Genomic DNA, 23835 nt, shown 5'->3' with positions numbered 1-23835 from the left:
GCACCACCAGGCTGACTCACGTCTACTGGGCGGAGAACAGGAGGCCGCTTCCGAGGACCCGCCAGAAGGTAACACTTCCAGTGCTAGGCTAGGAGCTAGCCAATTAGCAGCAGCACTGTCAATGCTAACAACTCCAGTGGCTTAACCTTGACTCTCATGTGTGTTTGTTTGAGAGTTGTGTGTGTTTTGTTGTAGTGCTTTTTGGCGTCAATTGAGTGTAATTTTTGAGGCTTCGAAGTCATATGGCAACGAAAACACAGGCTGTCCTACTTCCCTCACACTTTAGGTCATTTACTCATATTAAACGTTACTTTGCCATTATTGTCTAATGTGAGACAAGGACAAAAAATTTGAATTCAAGGATTTTTAACTTATTGAAATGTAAAACGGCCACAAAATGTGCAATAATCACATCCAATAAATCACAGCGATAGCACATACATTCATTTTTTTTTCTATAAACAAATGAGTAAATAAAAAGATGATGACTATTCTAACATATAAAATGAAAGATCTTGCTTTGTTGACACCTTGTCTGTCTGCAGATCTACACGAAACAAACAGACTGTTCTTAGAATAACTAATAATAATTTGTTGCCAAAATTGGCAGGTCACCTATGCCAGTGTCTGCAATATTGGGAGACCAGGGGAAAACACCATCAAAAGAATAAACTCATAAGTGTATCTTTTGATTCCTTTACTTTGTTAAAATGATAGTGTTCCCAAAGTTAAAACAATACTAAATCTAACAGGCCTATGGAGTTTCTCCTTTTATTATCTGTCTTCATACATTTTTCACACTTAAAGCTGTGTTTTGTAACAAACCCGGTAGTTGCATTTGCATGTTATGTCACCGTGAAGCAAATATCCTCTTTTTCTTGGCTCGACACATGGCCAGTTTGGGCCTATGGTGTTTAACATTGTGTCAAGCGAGGTCATTTGAGGCAGCTTTAGTTGATGCTGATGATGACTAATTTGAAAGATAAAAAAAAAAAAAAAAAGTTCAAGGGAAGAAATGCAGTTAAGAAGTGAGTTTCAGGTGCTGGTCAGGAGGTCTGGCTTTGACTAATTTCCTTTTTGTTTTTTTTATTTGGCATGCAACATTCAGAAGGTAATCCTCTGCTCTGAGTTCAAATTGTATAATAAATCACTCAATACCGGCTCAGTTTAGAAGACATTTTGGGCTTCAAGAAAATATTCTCTTTCCCCCCCATTATGTCGAATCACATGTTCATTCCCTCCTGTACAGAACTGCATTTACTTTCTGGCTTAATAAAGGGATTAGAGCAATCCATAGTCTATGCATAAAATACATATTTGCATCGTTCTCTCAATTGGGCTATCCCAGAAGGTTGAAGATCGATATCCCAGATTTATGAGATCAGTAACATCAATCCGCTCTCTATTGAAATAAAAATAAAAAGGCATGTGACTCTGATTTTGGACAGATGACTAGAAAACATTACATACACATACTCAAAGAGTCCTCTGAAACCTTTAAGATATGTACAACCTTTTGGATTCTCTACAGCAGGGAGACTCAACATGCTTTGTCCAAGGTCCCTTAATTAACAAACAGAAAGAATAATTGGTGTGTGGTCATAATCAAAGCAAACCATTCATTCATCTGTTCATTTTCTCTGAATTGCCTGTTAAAACCTTTCAATGTCTCATCTTTTCCAAGAGGCAAACCCAGTCACAGCAGCACGGCACAGGTCAGGTGGTTACAGGGGTCTTCCTAGGATTTGACATTTGGGGGTCCTCCCATGGCACTTTTTTTTAAAAATACAGAGTCTCTGTTAGACTATTTTGATTATTTTTAACGCACTATGGCACCCTATTTAGATTAAAACAAAAAAAATCTCATTGTGAATCAGAAAATGGTCGGTGGGCCACATACGCTCTATAGCGGGCTGTTAGTTGAGTATCACTGCTCTACAGGTACCTCGGCTGTGATACTCAATAGACAGTCCTCCTCCGTCATCCTTCATTTACGTTCTTAATTTTGTCTAGCATGTTAATCTGATGTGACTCAAAACATGCATTAAGAGTATACAAGACTGACTGAGATTGAATTTGACCTGTAAGAGAGGTGTTTATTTTTTACCATATGCTGTACATGCTCACCAAAAAGTTAGCAACTAAAAAAAAAATTTAAAAAGAAAATACACAAACCAGAGAGCTGGATTGGGTTAGTTCATTTCCATCCAAAACATTTTATTGTCCTCCAGACTGAAAGGTTTACCCTGTGATCTGGCTCTTTCGCTGAGCCAAAAACATACATTGCATTTCTTCAGGTAGCAGTGGAGGCATACAAAGATCTTTTTTTTGACTGAGAGAAATTAATGGAAAGAGCAATACAGGAGTCTCTCCTTCAAGTCACATGATGAGTAATCTTTGCATTCATGAGTAATGGAGAGATTAATTTCAGATCACGGGAAGCTTGAGAAGGTAGCGTCTGGTCTTCTTTTAAAGAGAGAGAGAGAGAGAGGGAGAAAAAAAGAGAGGGGGGAACAAAAATAAAATAAAAAAACAACTGTGAAGACCAGGTTGTCATCTTCCATGTTAGAAAAAGGCCTGAAAGCTGTCACGCCAAAGAGACCGCTTCGTCTCCGTTTGCCACGAGTTGCGTAACGCCTTCATGTAGAGCATCTGTAGTGTACACAAATGGACACCGGATATGCATTTCAAAACCAAAGTGCCCACAGTCGATATAAAGCAAGGTCACATGACCCAAAACAGGTGATGTCACACAAGGGGGGAGGGGGGATTGAGACTGGACATGAATGTAACCAAACACGGCCATCAGTCTGTGTGTGTTTTTGTGTGTGTGTGTGTGTGTGTGTGGTGCAGAAATGCCAGTGTCGTGGCACTCAGCACCGTTCATTTACAGTTTACTCAGGTGTCCGAACAAAAAGAGAAAGACCTCCCCTTCTAGTGACTGTGCAGTTAAAAATGGGCACATGGTGATTTAAGCTCATGCTTAAGTTGTGGTAAACCATCCAAGCACTTCTTTAATTAATAACTATAAATACACAGCAGCGTTTTTACCGGAGAGGTTCCTGTCTGCCTCCTCTCCCTGGGTGAGTGTGTGACGTGTTCGTCTCTTAAAAACGGCTAACTAAGCTTTGCTCATCTGCTAGAGGAAACACGGGTTATGTGGAATTGATTATCAACTTTCATATAGATTTTTCTATCTATATATAATATATTTATATAGTTATTTTTTCCTTTCTCTCACGCACCACCACGCTTGCTTGCTTTCACATTCTCTCGTCTCACTACTTTTATTCAATGTACACAACGTAATAGACATGGGGGTTGAGTGGGGCGCGACAGAGCTGAAATGACAATCACTGAGAAAAAATAATAATAAAACAAAGCCAAAAAGAACTGCAGTCTTTTTTGTCATCCATTGGCAGTTGGACTGACTCAGCAGTCCGCCACGATCAATGGTGGTTTGAGGGGAGGGAGAGGCCATGTCATCAAAGTGGCGGCGCAGGAGGCTCTTTCTTCGTTGGTGCCGTTTTAGTCGTTGTTTTCGTCGTCTTGGTAGCCGGGTTCATCTCCTTGAGGTTGAGGTTCTCCAGTGCCACGTCCAAGGTCATGACCTCAACACAGCCCATGGATTGGAAGTCGGCGAAGTTCCGCAACGGGCCGTGACAGTCGTCCTCGTCTTCCGAAGAGGAGGCCGAGGCGTCGTCGTCGGGCAGCAGCGTGGACAGCAGCAGCTCCGTCACAAACAGGCTCCTGTCGGCCCACTGGGCCTCGCACGCCTGCCGCTCAGCCTCCGACAGCCGCGGTTCGCTCAGCCTGAGGTAGAGAGATTGTACAGTATTGAGACAAAGGCGAGAGGAGCGTGTAACATAAAAATGCTCTGCAAAGTGAAGGTCAAACATCCAAGTGACTTTCAAGTAAAGACGTTTAAGGTAGATGCAGAAAAGAAGTCCCACCTGCTGAGTAGAAACTGGGAGCTATGTGCCGTTTGCTGTGTGTTGGACTCAGGTGGACCCGGGTTAGGACTGGGGTTTGAGTTGTGGTTGGCGCTGGAGTTTGGGTTCGCGCCGGCTGAATTTGTATTGAGGATTGCATTGGCTCGGCCGCCGCCCGGGTGGCGTTTCGGGCCGTCTCCAACTGCTGCCGCGCCGCCTGGGCCTGCTGGCGCTCCAACTGGAGTTGCATCTGAAGCTGTTGGAGCTGGGAGGCCGATGGGCCCGAGCTGAGCTGTCCACCCGCCGAACGCCGCACCCCTGACAACTGGGACAGAAGCTCTGGAGAAACAAGACGGAAAAGACGTGGGCTTAATGTCAGAAACGAAGATTACAACATGGAGAAAAGACTTGTCACTTCAGTCCTGTGCTACTTAGCTGCAACATAACACTGTTAGTATAAAGACTAGCGGTCTACAACCTTTGTTTAAAATTTGCTTTGTCAATTTAACGTAAGAACTAAATATCTAAAATTGGTCACGTTGTTTATCCCTTAAAAATTACATTTATGAGCAGTACTGTTGCAGACCAACTGATCCCCAATCAAAAGGTGCAGCAATAGAACTCAAAACACCCACGTGTTCGGTACGATCAGACCCTCAGTGGTGAGATTAATAGGCTAAAACCCAACCAGTCAGGTCAACAGCCCAGCAGGTGAAGTGGGTGATTAGTGAGGAGGCTGTTTGTGAGGCAGACTGAACAGGGACCCTCATTATGGCACAGCTGGAGCTGACATGGCGAATGCCAAGCACTGAACCGGATTAAAATTGGGAACAGGATAATCAAGGCATTGCCACAGCGACAACTCAGTCCACACATTACTCTATTATCCAGACTACATTTAAGACTAGGCCTACTGTAGGGACTTTATCTGCATGTGTGAGAGGCTTTTCATGTTATGACTTATTGATTTTATACTGAGCACTAGTGTTTTGTGTGTAATCCTGCTGTTGTAGCAGGTTGATATTGAATTGTTTTCTGCCTGACTGTACTGTCTGACCTTAATCAGGTTCTGCAGCTGTGTTGCTCAGCAGGAGCCTCTACGATGCGTGTCCACATGGGTCTGCTAAGGGTCACTTAGGCTTCTCCGTGTGCGTGTGTTGTGTGACTGACCTGCTATGGGATCCATGGCCTCTCTGCTGTAGTTGGAGCTCTGTGAGGAACTCTGGCTGGTGGAGAGCCCCCCTGTGGTGCTGCTGGTGAAGTGCATGTTGGACCTGCGGGCTCGTGGACCCCCCAGCCCACGGCCAGGGTGAAACATCCTCCTCACATGCCGCACCCCACTGGACTCATCGTGAAGTCGGTCGTTAAGGAACACACAGAGAGCATAATGGTGCTAGTTTATTTTTTTTAACACTTTAAATGAACAAAAATTGGGGGAAATGCCCCATCATTAGTTCCCAGAGCCCAAGCTGATTATCTAGCTTGCTTGTTTTATCAGACCAACAGTCCAAAAACAAAATATATATATTTAAAAAATATAACATTTACGTCGGGAATCAGCAAATATTAGGGATTTTTGCATGTAAAATGACTCAACTGTGCACAATTAGTTCTATGTTAATTCGCTAACATATTTATCAATCAATCAATACACTAACATATTCGCACTTTACGCTCATGAACCCATGCACCCCTGTAGGTACGCTCACAAACAAAAGCTTTGGCCCTTTTTGTGAAGCTTAGGATGCACACTTTCTGTCTGTTTCATTTAACTACAGTTTTGCATCTTTGGTTTTCTCAACAGAACTTATTCAAAGCACTCCATAAATCGACGGCATCAGCAGTGCTCCGAGTCCTCCCAGAGTGCAACTCCCATGGAGTGTTTCAGCTGGTTCCTTTCAGGCAAACACAGGTGCTGCCATTTCAACCCTTCAAGCAATTTGATAAATAAGAAATCATTGAAAAGTCCTCCTTTCTGTGGACTGAAATACTTGAACGCCAATTTTCAATTTCAAAAGGAAGGATGGGATGTGTACGCATGGCTTCTTTTCTGGAGAGACACTTTCCAATGAGGAGAATACAAGCAATGGCAACACAAGCAAGTTTGAAGGAAAACATAAAGATCAGAGCACTTGGTCTCCACTTTTCATCCTCTTTGCATCGAACCAGCAGCAAACAGCGTGCAACCTGATCAATGCAACACAACGGCATTACACATCATTTCGTTTAAAGTGGCCCTATTACGCTTTCCCACTTGTTCCCTCTCCTTTAGTGTGTTATATATATTTTTGTACATGTAAAAGGTCCGTAGAGTGTAAAACCTGAAGTCCACGCCTAAAAGGAGTTACCCTCCGCCTCAGAAGCTCCTGAGCTGCCTGAAACGGCTCCATTGAATTCTCTCCTTCACTTCTGTAACATTATGAGGTCATAATGTTACGGAAGTGACGTAAAACTCCTTCCGGCTAGTTTGGCCCTCATACAACAAGAAAGAGCTGAATTTCCAGAGGAAGAGTTTTTGGAAATGTGAAACGTTGACCAATCACAACAGAGCGTGCTAGCTGATCAATCAGGGCAGACTTTGCTTTCTGGAGGGAGGAGCAAGTGTTACAACGGAGCATTTCAGAGAGAGGGTGAGAAGAGGTGCTGCAGGACAGCCAGGATGAGAAAAGCAAGGCGGATTATGAGCATTAACGCATGTAAACATGTTGTAACTGTAACTTGAGATAAAAATATGCACCCGGAAAATAGCATAATAGGGCCTGTTTAAACGAAAACAACAGCCATGAAATCAGTACCGCACATATTCTGATATTTAATCTCCGTTATGTTCACCCACCACGGTGATTTGGAAAACTACCCCAGGAGGCTCTAATGTTATCAGCAAAATGTCAACAATTGTCAGTTCCAGTGAACAGACGCCTCCTCTGTGCGCTAATCTTTAAATTGACAGAGCAATCTGGATGACACAAACTGAACCAATTCTTCCACGTTGCATACACATAAATATCTGAATAGTTTCCACACACAAACCTTGAAATATCTGTTTACCTTCACATAACTGACTGAAACTTAAATGCAACTTTTTTTACAGTCAATATAGCAGCCCGGTTATAGTAATGTCTGTGGAGGAGGGGAAGAGTATTTGAAAAGGATATCAAGTCTCTGGGTGCTCTGTGTTCAAGTGTGAGATGAGCAGCAAAGTCATCAGTCACGTGATTTGGGTCGCCGCCTGGCAGCGCTGCACATATGGGGCAGATCTGGAGGACAAGAAGAGAGAGAGAGAGCACACGTTAATATCGGCACACTTCACTGCACATTCAACAATCGCCAGGTGGTGCTGGCTCCTCTTGAACCAACATTGAGATCAGCATATAGATACAATATCAGGAGAGCTCCAGCTCTGTGTTGACTGTGTCAAAAAATCCAAAAGATATGACGTGAAGTTGGAGGCAAGGATCAGTTTTGAAATTTGACATTTTGGTGAATTAATTCGCTGGTGCTTCTTTTGTACCAGGGACACTGAGAAAAGTATCATATGATTTTGTTTTCTTTTTTGAGTTCTTGTATTTAAAAGGGTTAAAAACTAAATTTGCCTAGCTAACTGCCAGTATTGTCTTAATCAAAACCAGAAGGTGAAGTATTTGCCGAACACCCTTTTTTAATCCAAAGGACAATCATTTACTGTCGTACCCTGATGGCTTCCACAATTTGACAAACTAAAACAAAATTTGAGGTCATGAATAAGTCCCTGCTTTTGGACTAAAAGGATTATCTTATCTTATCTTATTAACTACAATATGATTTTCACACTACGTCAATAACATCATACACATTTAAAAAAGGTGGAGTCTGCAATTCTGGAGAACGATTGTTCATATTTGAAACGATCACCTAAACAAATACAGCCCTCAAGATTTAACTTCACTCTTTTTAAACAACATGGCCTTTCCCCTGCTGGAATATTGTTGTGTGGCTCGAGGGGCTTACTGTACCGAATAGGTCCGAGCTTCACTGATAACGTTGACATTTGAATTATTATTAATAATAACTTAGGCCGAGTGTCCCTACAGCGTCTTTTCCTGAGCAACTGAGCTAGCACTCCCCAGCACGCTGCTGCCAGAAAAACACCTCTATATGGACACTAAATCTAACAGAAACACTGTGTGTAGGAGTCCACCTTCACTTTCCCTCTCTGTCGTGCCCTCTCAAACAAACAACCACACAAACACACACATACAAAGACACAGCGAGCACAGCCTTGTGTCTTTGCCTCCCCAGTTGTCCAAGTCTTCAGTCCAAAAGTCAAATTTATCGAAAAAAAGAAATATGGCGCTTCAATCCATACTTGGTGTTTAGCCTTTCAAAAACAACATTTACACTGTAGCCAAAAAACGGTTTGCTCCCCCACTTGCTGCGGCGCACACAGAGGGAAGCTGGCACCGGGACATTCAGAGCTTCATTTAAAAAGCTCAATAGAAGATCTGGATGTAAAAAAAATAATAATCAGTGGCTCGGTCCAATCCTATTGTGATGTGTGGCGGGTGATGAGGATACTGACGACCTTGCGTCCCGTGCATGGCGTAGGCGTGACGAGAAGAGGAAAGATTGCCAGGTTCAATGCAATTACTGCACAATTACCCTATTTGTTATGGTTATTATTCAGGTGTTCTATTTATTCACTTATTGCATTTCCCCTTGCTGCCTAGTAGCAAATGCTCTCAGCCCGGTGCTGGTCCCTGGCCCGCTGAATCAGGATTGCTGATCTAATTTGAGTCATGACTGGAAATGATTCAGTTGAACGCAATATAGATAAACAGAAAACATTTCACTGATATTTCATTGTACAATATTTCAGCAAAAAGTGCGTTTGGGTTTTTAAGTGCACGAGTTCATTCCTGCTAAATGATTTTGATATTTAAGGTAAATAAACTTACCAAACTGAATAACTAGTATTCTCACTGTGGTAACTTACTACGCCTCGACAACTCAAAATCTAATATAAAATCTTAAATTATTTTTCATGCATTGAAAAAATATAAGTAATAATGTTAAGCGTACATTACATGGGCTAAGGTTCTTTTAACTATTTCTCAGACGTTCCAACCAATGTTCTTTTGCTGTCAGAAGAAAAACAGCGAGCATCTATAAATAGAGCTGCACTGTCTACCTGACATCACTTGAAGTTCAGTTTTACTTGCAGAGTCAGAAGCTGACATCAGAACTAGGCTTGGACTGTGACACTGTGAGGCAAGACGATGATTAAGATGTAAACCTACCACAGCATTCTTAAAAAAAACAACAGGGTCAAATGTGAGGAATATTCTCAGACACCAATTTGATTTACTGAATTGAGAAAACATTCTGAGGTGTGTAATTGTTTCCAGGTCTTAACCCCTTGTAGACTATTGTCGCAAATTCGCTTCAAACCACTTCCGGCCTTAATGCAGCCTATTATGCCCCTAATGTCGCTAATTTGCCTCATACCAAAATTTATATCTATTGTATGTGCTATATTGAAATTAACAATCTCCACTTAATTTAGCATCTGCATGACAGCAAAAAACACAAATAATTATTTGTTTATATAATTGTAAGTAAATTCAGGCAATAAGGGAAGATCAGAGCAAACATGCAGTTAAGGTGAAATAAGAGGGTGGGTGTGAAGCGACAGCACCAGCTTACCACTTCTGTGGAGGTCTCTGTGTGTTCTGCAGCCACGTGCTCCTGCAGGGAGATCTCTGTGTAGCCCATCCTGCCACAGTAGGGACATGTGAAGGCCTGGGGCTGCTCCACTGAGAACGCCTCTCCACCGTAGTACAGGTCTGGAGGGGAATCGAGATGGACATGGAGTTTCAATAATTAAGCGGAACGGTCCATTTCAGGTGCTGTGATTGGATTGTTTCTCCCACAAAGGGACCACAGATGAAGAACATTTGACAGTAAAAGAAAGTTTAAGTTCCAGAAGCCGTATTTTAACCAGGATGTAAATACACAAAGTCATGTTTAAGCCAGTTTAGACAAGATTCATTTATAAGTGGGTTCAATTGAGACTAGGAGAGACACCTTCTAGATAAGCAAACCAATTTTGACTTGCAAAAACTGTAAATAATTAAAAATATTTCCTGCCCACTCACATACAATCCACATGGGGGCAGTTTGAACAAGCTGTCAACACAACACTGACATATCCCCACCTGATAAAGTTGTTATGGTGAATGTGTGAGCAAAAAGCTGCCTGTTTACACACCCAACAGACAGAGCACCAGCAGAATTCATTTGAAGTACCGTTTGTCACCACTTAATAGATCCAAGGCAATTTTCACTTTTATGCTAACTCTGTTTGTGATCTCCACCAATTTCTGAGGGAAATATCTGGTTCTTTTGTTGATGAATTCTCCCATTTTTGTTCACCAGTTGTTGCTGACTGTATCTGACTGCCATTTGGTTTTTGGGCAGGTCGGGTACTGTGGGTTTATCTGCCCCAAACAACGTTGATGACAATGGTGAGACTGAACCACGAGTATAATGATAAAAGGCTGCAAAAACGCTCCATAGGGCTGAGTGGATCTGGAGGGTTTGGTAATAATTCTATGGGGTTTCATCAATTTCAGTGAGCCCTTTTCACATTACACGCAGTCAATATGAAAACATTGATTAATGCAGCTTTAAAGAAAGCTGTTTGTTATACACTTCTTCTCACCGGTCTACAGCAACAGCTTATTAGTAGCTAATAATACAACCATCCATTTAAAAAGAGCCAACATTCGCTCACGATTGCTTTTTCTATATTTTTCTCCATCAAAACTGACAATTTTTCAATTCTATCATTACATTTTTTGTGTAACTATATTGAGATCAACCATAAAACTGTTGGTTCGGTTGGTGGACAACAGGCACAGTGTTGGTCCTCCACAATCACAATATCTTTATGAGCTTGCACCTTCTGTGTTTTCAGTGACAGTTTGTGTTTTTGTCAGCAGATTGTATTACAGAATTTCCAACGTGTGAAACGCTTAACATCAACATATTTCACAGGACAATGTATGAAACAATAGCAAAAGTCGTCCAACAGTAAAATAAATGGTGATACCACATCTAGTGTAATATCAAGTTCACCAATTAGTGACCGTTAACTAAATGTACCTTAAGTCTGGCTTGGTTAGGACTGGAATATCTCTATCCCCCATTGCTGGCACAAGAAACGGTTTGATTTATGTAGAGATAAACCAGATCAGCAGCCCAATAACTCAATCCCCAAAACTCCTCAAGCTGTCTGGGTCACATCAATCACCACTATGCTATTTGGGAGCAGCCTTCCCATCTGAAAACAAAAGCCAGCGGCAGCAAAAACTAGTGTACACTGTAACAGTTTAACTTATTAAAGCCACTGAAGGGTGGTTTCCAGAAACTCCTGGTATCAGAAGTTTATCCTAATAATGACATGTCAAGAAATGCTGCCATTTCTTGACATTTGCATATTTGTGAATCACTGTACAAACTTTGAAATCCCTGGTATAAAAATTCCAGATCGTTTACAAGTGAAGCTATTAATTCTCTGTGTTTTGGCATACAGCAGTCTTGTTACTGGTCTATAGCCCATCGCACCACATGAAAACACACACTGCCTCTTTAGATGCAGATAGAGTGGCACTTATTTTTGATAGCTCATTGTTGATACTCGGCTTACGATAATGTCTGACTCAGAAGCAATCTGACATTGAGATGATGAACCACTTTGAAAATCAGTTTATAAATACGTCTGGTTCGGGGTTAATCTTGGAACTGAAGAGATGCAGCACATTGTGAATAGGTTGTGTTCAACATCTGTATTTTCTTGCCCGATTGCCAGTGCATTATCAACATCTGTCTATCGAGGTATGGTGTTACCAAACAGCATGAATCACAACAACAAATATTCAGTATTATTATTATTATTATTAGGGCCTTTTCCTGGCCCGGATGATACTGAATGACAGGTGGCTCGTGTGGCTAAAATTCCCACTTTCCATATTTTCACCAACTGGATAGGTACTCTGCTCATAATCAGCCTGATGTGAACATCCATCCCACTTACCAAAGTCAACTCGGGTTAATATACACTGCATGGGATGCTCTGTGGTGTGTCTGGTAGTGGTTGCGCCGCTCTCGTAGCAAGATGCGCACAGGTCGTAGTCGTAGCAGATTAAACATTTGTATCGTCGTCCCCTGAAGTTGCCTTTTAAACATGCATCGCAGCTCACGCCTGAGGGAGGAAAGATAAGACATGACAAGAGAAAAGAGAGGTTAGATGTTGTATACCTAAGACAACTTATTTTGTGTTGATCAACACAGGACAAACATGTATATACAGTGTTTCAGAATTTCTGACTAAGGATTATTTTGTCAAAAACATGTAGATCATAAAAACTATTGACTATGTATTCTTTGTTATTATTAACTATTACATTCGATGATTTAACTGGAATTTCCTTGACCAAGTCAGATCAAAATCAACCGAGACATGGAGTGCTTATAATCAATGAATGGTTGGCAATAAATGTAAGTTTCACATTTTTACTTAATTTAAAAAAAGCAATCTTCAAAACACAGTATAATTGTAATGGGATGGTAACTACGTACTTGCAAAAAGGACATTATGAATGTGGTGAACAGAACACCTGCGAAATATAATGTAATCTAATAAGATAGTCCCAAAATAAATACTTCACCCGTACACAATAATGTTGGGTTTTAGTTTTAGGCTGTGAGAGAAGCTGAACTTGCATTGTGGTCTTGTGTAGTGCACTGGGTTGCATAATATTCTATTCCAAGTGTTACAGTTTTGCGTATTCTTTTTCACTGCGGTGAAGGGACATGGGTGAGGTGGATTGTACGTCTGCGTTGTTTGATTGAAACACAATAAGAAGGTAGCATCAGCAGCCTAAAAAATAACCATCGAGTAGAAACAGCACCTGTTTGACACAGTCTAGCGAAAATTGAACATTGAAAGTGTCACATGGTGTGTGTTTAATGCATGGATATTGCATCGCATCATGTATTGAAAAGTGTGGTACTGTTTACCAACTGTGGCAATCCTCTTACTCAGGAGTGACAACTACACCAACAGACTGATGTCTGTCCCATTCACCTTTTAATAAAACCACTCCCACAACAGCCAGTTCATTCATAAAGCCGTCCTTATCAATATATTAATACCAACACTTCATATAAAAGGCTTAACCTTGTGTGTCACGTGGGGTAAGCGGGACCCCCTGCGTTCAAGCCCCGGCCATTCTTGATTGACTTGGACAGTCGTCCAGTCTCGGTGTATTGTATGACACCAGGCTGACCAGACTGCCTCACATCTCCATTCACAACCAGCGTGCTGTTAAAGCCGGCTGCACAAACTTCAACGACAGTAGCAACCATAACTGCGTTTCATCTCAGACATCAATATCTCCATGAATACTGACAGCAAAGGTGACAACACAGCCATGGAGACTAGAGGCCGCTTGGGCCCGACTAACCTCCGGTGCTGGCTACACGTTCACTATTTAACGAATGAACCAGCTACCGTTAGCTGAACCATATTACCATTAGCCCACAAGCAAGGCAGCAGCGGTAGACTCCACCTAACAGACCCAGCTGTGTCACCCACTGCTGAGCTCGTTCATCTAGCGTTGTTGACAACGTTTACTTGACACCAACAACGAACTTCAAGCCCAACAAGGTTGGCCACAAGGACGAGGTTGAGTGTCGGTTCGCTAAATGTTAGCTTGCGAAACTGGTCTCTAAAGGCCAGCTTTTACAGGGAAGGAGTCTAAAACAAGCCAATACTAACGAAAAGACCACCCCTCGACCCAGCCACGCAAACTGGGATCCGCTGCTCTCATGTGTTTCCTATTCTCGGCACTCCCCCCTTGCTCCCCAGCTCGTTATCGTTAACCTACATAACCCATTACCAGCTAGCTCGCAGGCTAGCTAGCACACCGAGCTAACGGTAACTAGCTTCTTCCGCTTATATGTCAGCGTTGTTTTGGTCACGTAACGCCGACTGTTGTCACGGCACATGTCCCGAAACATAAATGTCAACCGCAAGGGCCGTCGGTTTTGACACACATTTATTTTTTTGTGTCCGCCATAATGCGCCCCCACTAAAGTACAGTGCAGCCTCGCTGCTACCACTGGCGCTCGTCGGCTAGGATGGGCTGCAAAACAAGACATTCTGTGCTAGCGCACGTTAGCTCGCGCTGCTCTGTCAACGTTCTAGAACACATCCCGACATGCTCGGCGCCGCGCTGAGGTGGACTCTTACCTTCATGACGGGACATCCTACGGACACTAGCGTAGCCCCCTAATCGGGCTCCCTGGCTTGCAACACGGAATAATATTAGTGAAGAGAAGAGAAGCCGGGGTTGGTTGGCTGTCCCTGGCCTCTTCCCTCATGAAGGATCCGGTCTGGCTCGCTGCCTCCCCTCCGCCTCCTGCTGTGTCACTGTCCGGCGCCCTGCTCCTCCGTCCACACGGTGGCGGTGTCGGCACAGTTTTGCTGCTATAGTTGCCTGGGCTGGTGGGTGTCTGAGACGTGTATGGAAAAGAGGCTTATAGGTGACTCCCATTGGGACCTTGAAAGGAGTCGCTTGAAAACTAAGATTTCAAGAAATATCCTTGATTAATAATTGTATTGATCAATAGTTCCTTGTCCATCACTATGAACAGGTATTTAGATGTGATTCCCTGTCAAATGATGGAACTCCATTACGGTAAATATATCAAAAAACCCTACTCTAAAAGAGTCCTTATTAGCATAATTGTTATAATATCTGTACAGGGAGACTGACTGGGAATTAGTATTGAAATAAAATGAATCTAAATTGAGATAGGCTTTAAAAACATAGCTCATAGATCTTTATGAGACAAATATAGCCTACCTGAATGTCATGTCACACTCTGGGTAGGCCATATAAATACTAGTTAGACTTACATATCATGTGTTCACATGCCATCACCTGTTAACCTAAAAAAACTTTAAACAAAACTCCTTGATTGTTCCTACTGGCATTAAAATACCATTTAACAAATACTTATAACCGATAGCACTGAGGGCATCTCTGGAGGCTTCAATTTACAATGAATTTATCAAAATGAATGCTTACAGGTAGTCCTTCTCGACTAAATACAGGTCATTGGCCATTTTTTAAAAGGGGAAAGCAGGGAGAAACATGATGGTTGTACACATAAGTACAATAGTTTTAAAAATATTTGAAAGTCATTGGATTTTAGAAGACTCTGTATTAAGCACAAACCAAGAATTACAGAGTTAACCTTTGCTCTGACTTTCCAGCATACAGGCCTGCACATGAAGTTTATTAGTTATAACTTCAGGAATGAATGAGAACGGGGTCACACTAGATAAAGATGTTTAAGTTACACTCTCTCTGCTCTCCCCACAGAGCAGCCTGCAGGTGATCTGTTTCAATATTTCACAGTGTCTCATTGTTGGGTCTCAAAAAAAATCAGGACAGGTCAGCAAAGTGCAGAATCAAACTGACACTCTGACTGGGCGGGTGGCTGAGGTGTGTGGATGGAAAGAATAACAATACCACCGCACGTGAAGCAACATTAACGTTGGAGTAAATATTACTGCCAGTGTCTGACATCAGTTTCAGTCCAACAGCTCACGCTGGGAAGTCACTGAGTTCTGCTCTTGTATTTTTTCAAAGAACTCCAGACTTTTTGTCCTGCAGACATCAAGATAATGAACGGAATTAAAAGAATGGCGTTACGAAAATGCTTGCAATTGAATCCTTGTTACACACAATGTTGTCACTGTATGTCTATTATCCGTGGTAGGCAGGGCTTAATGTTATTTTAATGGAAAATGTATAGGTATTTAAAGTCCCATGTGTGCTCGAGGACTGGTACATTTCCATGTCATCGTCTCCTCAAAGATCTGTTTCGAAATATCGGAATGCACACATAATCCTGGGATGCAGCAATGCCTACCGCCCTCTAGGGATCACTGATGTCCATGAAGTGAATCCTTTATATGGCAGCGAGCGAGCAGGATCGGTTTTTTTTTTACGAACGAGACAGCGTTGCATCACCTCATCACTTGAACTCCAGTGCCCTCTGGAGATGCTCTGTTTTCAAAATAATATACAGAATGGCTATTAATACATGGGTATTTTAGAAGCTGTATCACGCCACAGCGTCACGCATTCTTCTTTATAATGCTGTTTTTTTTTTAAAAAAAAAAACGTTTGATCAATTCTAGTCAAGTAAGTCCAAGGCACAGCAAAGCTGGTAAAATATTGGATTTATTCCACATAATTCATTGTATGGACACACTCCAACACACCGATGACTCATTTGTTCTTTGCAGGGCAGTTTTGACATATCAGCACTACAATAAAGTTGCACAGTACATGTACCACCATCTGCACACTGCGTATACCACACATCGCAGGTGGTAGGACTTTACTGTGTCAATGTTGTACTTGAATCTCTTTTTTCTTCTTCTTTTTTTGCTGTATCTAGGTGATATATTCAAGTTAAGAATTTGTTCATAATAATGTATATGGCACGTGTGACCAAAAAACATAGTGGAAGAGCAATCTGGAGGAGTTAGATAGATAGATAGATAGATAGATAGATAGATAGATAGATAGATAGATAGATAGATAGGAATGTAGGTTGGTAGGTAAATAGATCAACCGAGACCATGACAAAGAACGCGAGGAAACACTTCAGTGTGTTCATGTCTCGGTAGACCTCACAGAGCCGATAAAGCGCACTAACTTACTGCACATTGTACCGCCGGCAGTACTACTTTGTTAGGGTGGCAGGTACCGGGGGGGGGGGGACTGTCCGCGGTGGCGGGCGACACTTTCACCCTCCGGGGATGCGGGCGCTGATGTATGTACACAAAAACAGTGGCGTTATTGTAGCGGAGACCCTTTGCGTGAGTGCGCCCATTCTCTGCCTCATCAATTGAAACCGCTCGGTGGAAGCTAAACTGGTGGTTGGGCAACGTGCCAGCCGGAGGCGACGATGTATTCAGGGGGGCTTTCTGTCCCCTCCACTACACACACACACACACACACACACACACACACACACACACACACACACACACACGGGTCGGAGCCTTTTAAATATCCCCATCAATCCGTGGACGGGGTCTGTGGACTTCCCACGTATGATATTGTTGTTTATAATCCTAGATTTTTATTTTTTTTAAAGAGCCAGAGTGAGACCTCACTGATTGATTATTGCCTGGATCCGGTAGGGCAGCATAAAGGTATGAGCCATGACCTTCACAAAGCGAGAGGATCCGTCTCTTCACGGAGGCTCGCGTCACGCCCCCCGCGCCACAAGGGTTCCAGAGCACGCGCAACGTGAGAAGCCTACTACGACTTCATTCAGCCTTTTGCCACGCCTTTCAACGTAAACAAACGGGGGCTTGACCAATAAGATCCGCGATAGATCAGCCGATGATCAGATGACTGAAAAGGGGGAAACTATTTAAAACTCTAATGAGACACTTGATGCAAGTTTATACATTTCACGAGCGGCGCTTTCACGGACGCGCACAAAAAAACAGAAAACCCCCGCACCACCGGCTCCGTCGCTCTTTGTCAGCCACTGGAACTAAACTCACCTTCTTACCGAGCTACCAGCGGCGACGCAGAGAGACCTTTTATATTCCCAGGACGCTTTTAATTCCTCCACACTCGTCTGTGACTGAGAAATGAGTCACAAAGCCCTTTTACTGTGGATTTTCCTACAGTGTGCCGCCGCGCTCTTCTCATCCGCCGGCGGGGAAAACGCAGTCCTTAAAGGTAAGAAAAGGCTTTGTGTCTATTGTTCATTCATTTATATCATTTATTTCTTTGCCAGCCTCAAACGGAAGTGTCAAAATCCTACACCAGGTGTAGAAAGTAGGGCAGGCGTGCGTTAGTGGGGACACTATGAATGGGACGATATGTTAAGTGGCCCAAACTTCTCATTTCTTAACATTTTTTTTTTTTTTTTTTTTACCAACGTCCCGCTTTATTTATCCACTTTTTTTTTTTTTTTTTTTTTTTTTTTATGCTTTTGAGTGAAATCAAGAAAGCGAACAAGTGTGGCGGGCAGAGTGCGCCAGAAAAACCGGGATGGATTTAAACGAGGAGACTGCGACGTGTCCTTTTTTGGGAGCAGCGGCGAGTCCTGACGCACAGCGCGGAGACGCGCAGCGCCACGTCGCTGATCCACGTTTTACCGCAAACCGCTCACCGGTGGCACAGACCCAGCTGAAGTCGGCTTTTATAGCTCCTGTGGCCCCTTACTATACAGGGATCTAACGTCTGTGCGCGGCGGGGTGAACAGACTATTTTAAATACCCCCCCCTGCATCAACAGTCAGACACAATGAGACCAACATTTGGGGCTTTATTTCCTAATTATCACGTGGATCATCTGTGAACTGTCAGCATCCTCTCAACGGGCGTCTTTCATCAGTTCAGACGCTTCAATTGAGCCGTTTCAGCCTCGGGCCTGAGTGTTAAAGTCAGATTTAATTACACGAGCCGGCTGCAGCTGTGTGAGAGAGAGAAAGAGAGAGAAGGCTCTGAAATAAAGGAGGAGAGGAGAAGGGAGGAGAAGGGCAGGGCGGCGGAGGGATCGGACTCTGCGCCTGCGTCTCCCGCACAGTCCGACCTGCGTTACTGTAACAGATGTTCGCTGCGAAAGCGAGTTGATTGGCTGTCTCTACCCACATCCAGAATGATTGGCTGACTGGTTTTTTGGTGCCATGTTTTGAAATGCAATCAGTTTCAGCAAAGAGTCCATGTTGTGTCTGTCTTTTTATAATAGATTGCATGCATCATAAAGGCAGGAGAGCAAACAAAGTAAATGTGAGCATCTCCTAGACACAACCTTGACAAACTGTTATCTCCCCCCCCCCCCCCTCAGGTGCAGACAGTGGATTAGATGAAGTGTCAACAGACAGCCATGCTTTCACTGGTAGCGTCAAGTACAACATGAGGAAGAGCTTCGACCTGGAACAGGAAGGCTGCTACCTGCAGGCCGGCAAGAAGGAGTGTCTGGAGGAGTGTGGCTTCAACGCCACCGCCAAGACCATCTTCATCATCCACGGCTGGACGGTGCGTATGAGCGGGAACGGGGGTTTTAAAAAAAAGTTGCACAATTGCATTTCTCTCTCTACACCGGGGGGGTCACTCATGTGCAGAGGGGATGGCAGCGTCGTCCATCCACAACGCTTTGATTGTTGGAATTCATCACGTGCATGTGAGCCAACATGAGTGCGGAGTTTCCGAGAGTCCACCAGGTCAAAGCTGACTAACTCCCCGTTGTCTCTCTCTCTCTCTCTCTCTCTCTCTCCTCTCTCTCCCTCAGATGAGTGGGATGTTCGAAAGCTGGATGCACAAGCTGGTCTCCGCGCTGATGCAGCGTGAAAAAGAGGCCAACGTGGTGGTTGTTGATTGGATAGCGATGGCTCAGCAGCTGTACCCCGACGCGGTCAACCACACCCACGCCGTCGGCCTCGACATCGCCGGCATGCTCAACTGGCTTCAGGTGTGTATGGACATTTGAGTGTTTTAGCTAAGGATGTCATCAAATCATACAATCGTTTGTTGTTGTTGGGGTTTTTTTCCCCATTGTACTGCTCCCCTGAATACCACAGTACCCTTGATGCAGCCGGGTCTCATAAAGCCAAGGTGTCTTTCAGTATATAGGGCGGGAAACATAAACGGATCTCATAAATCCTCACATACATTTTGGAATGTGTTTTTTATTAATATTAGAAATGACTTGAGGGCAAGTGCGTCATCTGAGGCAGCGAAGTCTGCAATGCTGCGTGCCAGAGGAGCAGCTGCGTACATGCAAATCTATAAAAACCTTTTGTATTGCCGTCGGAGGTGATTTACGGGATCACAGCGCCCGTTTTGTGAGCATGACAGAACTTCCGAAACTTGTTGGAAGAGTCGAAATGTAATGCTACGTGTCCATGTCCTCTTAATGTCAGGATTCCCAACACGCCCTGAGGCAGTGGCTTGGTTTCAGTCCGGTATGTTGTCTTCACAGCTGGGGATATTTGATAGTTTCTAATCAGGATCAGGGTCTCTTTGGTACTTGTGCGGCAAAGGCAACAATATCCATTCAGCAGGATCGTCACACAGTTGGACCGCAAGCGAGGAGAGATTCAGGCACCCTGCCACTTGGTTGTAAACATGGACAATGAGTATTTCACGGAGACAAACTGAGGCAGATGGTGGAGGCGCTGTTGCGTGGAAGGGGCTGTCAGTAGATTCTGCCCGGGTTAACTTGAGCTTGGCTCAGCTGCAGGCACGACTGCTCCTCTCTGGCTGAAATCCAGGATTTGTTCACTGTTTGTTTAGTGTTCATGAAGGCAGCTGCTGATGCGAGTTGCAACTTTATTTCTATTTTTTCTTTTCCCCTCCTAACAACAGGACGAGCAGCAGCTACCTCTGGAGAAAGTGCACCTGATTGGCTACAGTTTAGGCGCCCACGTAGCCGGCTACGCGGGAACGTTTGTGCGAGGGACCATCGGCAGAATCACTGGTAATGTTTTTAAGTCAAACCTGAATCTGCAGAAAACGCTCTTAAAAGATGGCGCCGCCTCATTGTCCTGACCTTTTTGTCCCATATTTATTTCTGACAGGTCTAGACCCAGCGGGACCAATGTTTGAGGGTGTAGAGGATCAGAAACGCCTCTCCCCTGATGATGCAGATTTTGTGGACGTTCTCCACACGTACACTCGAGAGGCTTTGGGTGTGAGCATTGGGATCCAGCAGCCAATCGGGGACATTGACATCTACCCCAATGGTGGTGAAGTGCAGCCCGGCTGTGCACTGGGAGACGTGCTGGCAGTGGCTGGAAGTAAGTGCTTAAGAAACGGCTCTTTGTTTGTAGACCCCCAGCTGTCCACAACAAGAGATATCAGTTAAACCACATCTGCAGGAACCAGGATTTTTTTTTCTATCCATGCAAAGAAGTGATTGATTCTGTATTTTTTTTCAATATTGTGGTTGATCAAAATGTTAAGATGTTGCAACGTTGTCTTGTCTTTTAACTGTAGCTCATCTAACCCCGCCTTCCTCTCCTCTCTCCAGATTTCATGGAGGTGATGAAGTGCGAGCATGAGCGCGCCGTGCACCTGTTCGTGGACTCCTTGATGAACAAGGACCACATGAGCTTCGCATACCAGTGCACCGGGCCCGACCGCTTCAAGAAGGGCATCTGCCTCAGCTGCCGCAAGAACCGCTGCAATAACATCGGCTACAACACCCGGAAGATGCGTAAGAGGCGCAACAGTAAAATGTATCTGAAGACGCGTGCCGACATGCCCTTCGGAGGTGAGTCCTGGGGGAGTTTTATCTCTCTCTACTACAGTGTTTACTTCCTCGAGTAAAACGATAACACAATTGCAGTTTCTTATCTTTAACCTCCACACATTTTACGAGTCCACGGTTGTAAACTACTACAATTCCAACAAACATTAACTCTGTTTTCTTTTAAGGCTACCACTACCAGATGAAGATGCACGTGTTCAACAGGAAACAGGCAGACAACGCAGATCCCACCTTCCACGTCAAGTTGTACGGAGCCCATAACGATACAGCAAACATATTTGTCGACGTGTAAGTTCACAATCTAAAATCCCTTCTTTTTTCCTCACAACACCTAACATGACCACTCATAAACCCACCAGTGCATATGCTTGGCTACTGTCCTGGTCACTTAAGTGCAACCTGACAGCTAGACTGCCTGAGATATTTAGAAGCACACTGACTGCCGTGATATAAATTTGGAACTTGAACCTTGTTTGGACTGACCTTTTCAAAGTGCCAGTAATGTGTTGTACAGCAGGCTCTCACTGGAGGAAGAGCTCCAGTCACTTTCAGTTAGTTCCCATAAAAGTCTTTGTCACAGCCTTGTATGTAAAAGCATGACGCAGCAAAAAGTCAGTAGTCAGACAGGCCTAAGGATTAATCAGCTTCTGTCTGCGTTTGACCCTCAATGCCAAATTGAAATGGCTTGCTCGAACGCTCAGCTGCTAGAACTTCTGTTTCTTTCCCCCTGACTGAACCCGATTTCTCCTCCACCTTTTTTTTTTTTATTGTGCAGCCACGATGAAGCCATCGGTCTGAATCTGACCAACACCTTCTTGGTGTTCACTGAGAAGGATATTGGCGACCTGCTGAAGATCCAACTGAGCTGGGAAGGAGAAACCGAATCCTGGAACTCAGTGTGGAAGAACTTGAAGAAGAATTTCTGGGCCTGGAACGCCAAGCCTCCTAAACCCGTGCTGGCAGTCCGGCGAATTCGCGTGAAAGCTGGGGAAACCCAGAAGAAGTAAGTAGGGGAGGGAACAGCAGCTGTACACATCGATGGTTTGTTTTTCTTGACAAACGCTTACTTGGAATTTCTTTTTTTCTTTCTTTTTGAAATTGTCACAGGTTTACATTCTGTGCCCAAGATCCTGTAAAAAACGAAATTTCACCAGGGGACTCCATAACTTTCGTGAAATGTCGCGACGGCTGGGAAGTGAAGCCAAGAAAACGGTACGAAACGCAATACAAATCTGGATGTCTTGTCAGAATTATATTGAATTATATTTTACAATACTGTAAATTAAGGAGAAGATGCAGAATGGCGTGTATGATTAGTCCTAGTAAATTAAACCTGCTTTTGATTGACAGGCTGCCCATGTAACAACTCAGCACTTCCAACAACCAATGCACCATCACCATGGGGGACCCAACATGGATCAGGGAGAAGCACCGCCTTCTCTTTGTTGAGCACTTTTTTTTTTCGTAGGAGGAGCAGCACACGGTGAGAGGGGCTCGACTGGACTCTTTACTGCATCGGGAAGGTTTCCGATGGTTTCTGGAGAAGAGGACTTGTGGGGGGGGGCGGCTCCGTCCATTCCCGAAAAATAACCTGGAGGCTGAAAATGGAGGGGCTGCCCTCAAATGTGTTAAGATGGCCCGAGGAGTTGCAGAACGTTCCTTGTGTGGACTAGTGATGTAGAATACAGATCTGTGCCAGTGGACAATGACCAGCAGTTGTAGTTTCTGTACTGTACATTTTAAAATATTTTTTATTTATGAGAAAAATGGAAGCACTGCAAGACCAACGTTATTTATCAGAGCACATCCCATAATGAAGCATATGTTGGATGCATTTCTCTTAGATGCAGTATTTGTGTGTGTGTGTAAACTGTATGTGTTGTGTGTGTGTGTGTGTGTTGTTTGTGTCTGTTGTGACCAAGAAGTGTGCCTTTCTGCTGAGAGATTACTGATACACTGTATAACTGATGGAGACGCCTGATCTCATTGCACACGACCTTTTCTGAGGTTTTGTGCATAGTGGTACTGTTTGTTGCTTATTTTGAGGAGGGGGGGGGGGGGGTTGTTTGTGTACATAATGTAAATAACTTTTTGGAAGAAAATAAATGCACCTGTTATTTGTAGAACCTATTGCCTTTTTCTTGTCATTTAACCGCCGAATCTCAGACTTCTCAGGTTATTTACTGTTATCTGCCTCATAAAGGGTAAAAGGTTTATGCAACACAGGAAAAACAAAATTTAGTTTTAGCCCATTTTTTTTTTTTTTTGAAACCGGACAAACAAGATGTACATTCTTGTAGTGCATTTTTTTTTTTTTTTTTTTTTTTTCTTCATAAGGAATGTAAACGGCAGCAACAAAAACTATTCTTTGGTCAGATAATATGGCGGACATTGTTACCTTAAAGATCTGGGATGAACGATGGATCCAGGACTCTGAAGATGTGAGCTTAACAGTGACTGACCTTCCGCTGCTTTCATCCATCTTATTTTTCTGCAACTGGGCATCAAACGTTGGCTGGAGTAGCCTCAGGTCCTAGCTGAGT

At 43.6% G+C, this 23835-nt stretch overlaps 2 protein-coding genes across 3 annotated transcripts; one reads left to right on the top strand and one right to left on the bottom strand.

Annotated features, from left to right (window-relative positions):
• Positions 1 to 2100: 2100 nt before the first annotated feature.
• Positions 2101 to 14470, bottom strand: LOC129101236 (E3 ubiquitin-protein ligase KCMF1-like). The gene is given in 8 exon segments (XM_054610960.1): positions 2101 to 3813; positions 3954 to 3993; positions 3996 to 4271; positions 5103 to 5283; positions 7088 to 7189; positions 9615 to 9754; positions 12007 to 12174; positions 14227 to 14470. Coding segments are annotated over 8 exon segments (1251 nt in total). The 5' UTR covers positions 14243 to 14470; the 3' UTR covers positions 2101 to 3485.
• A 2804-nt stretch (positions 14471 to 17274) lies between these two features.
• lipg (lipase, endothelial) lies at positions 17275 to 23363 on the top strand. 2 transcript variants are annotated; one of them, XM_054610393.1, is made up of 10 exons: positions 17275 to 17755; positions 18875 to 19059; positions 19313 to 19492; positions 20389 to 20500; positions 20601 to 20819; positions 21053 to 21295; positions 21460 to 21580; positions 22068 to 22295; positions 22400 to 22504; positions 22643 to 23363. In XM_054610393.1, exons 1-10 carry the CDS (start codon positions 17665 to 17667, stop codon positions 22653 to 22655), a joined length of 1497 nt encoding a protein of 498 aa, XP_054466368.1. In that variant the 5' UTR covers positions 17275 to 17664; the 3' UTR covers positions 22656 to 23363. The 2 variants fall into 2 exon arrangements, with proteins under 2 accessions (XP_054466368.1, XP_054466367.1); XM_054610392.1 differs by having other exon boundaries at positions 17282 to 17755; positions 18869 to 19059.
• The last annotated feature ends 472 nt before the right edge of the window (positions 23364 to 23835 follow it).

This window comes from Anoplopoma fimbria, chromosome 13 (assembly GCF_027596085.1).
Source record: "Anoplopoma fimbria isolate UVic2021 breed Golden Eagle Sablefish chromosome 13, Afim_UVic_2022, whole genome shotgun sequence".
NCBI lineage: Eukaryota > Metazoa > Chordata > Actinopteri > Perciformes > Anoplopomatidae > Anoplopoma > Anoplopoma fimbria.
This window is presented reverse-complemented; position numbering and strand designations above follow the sequence as displayed.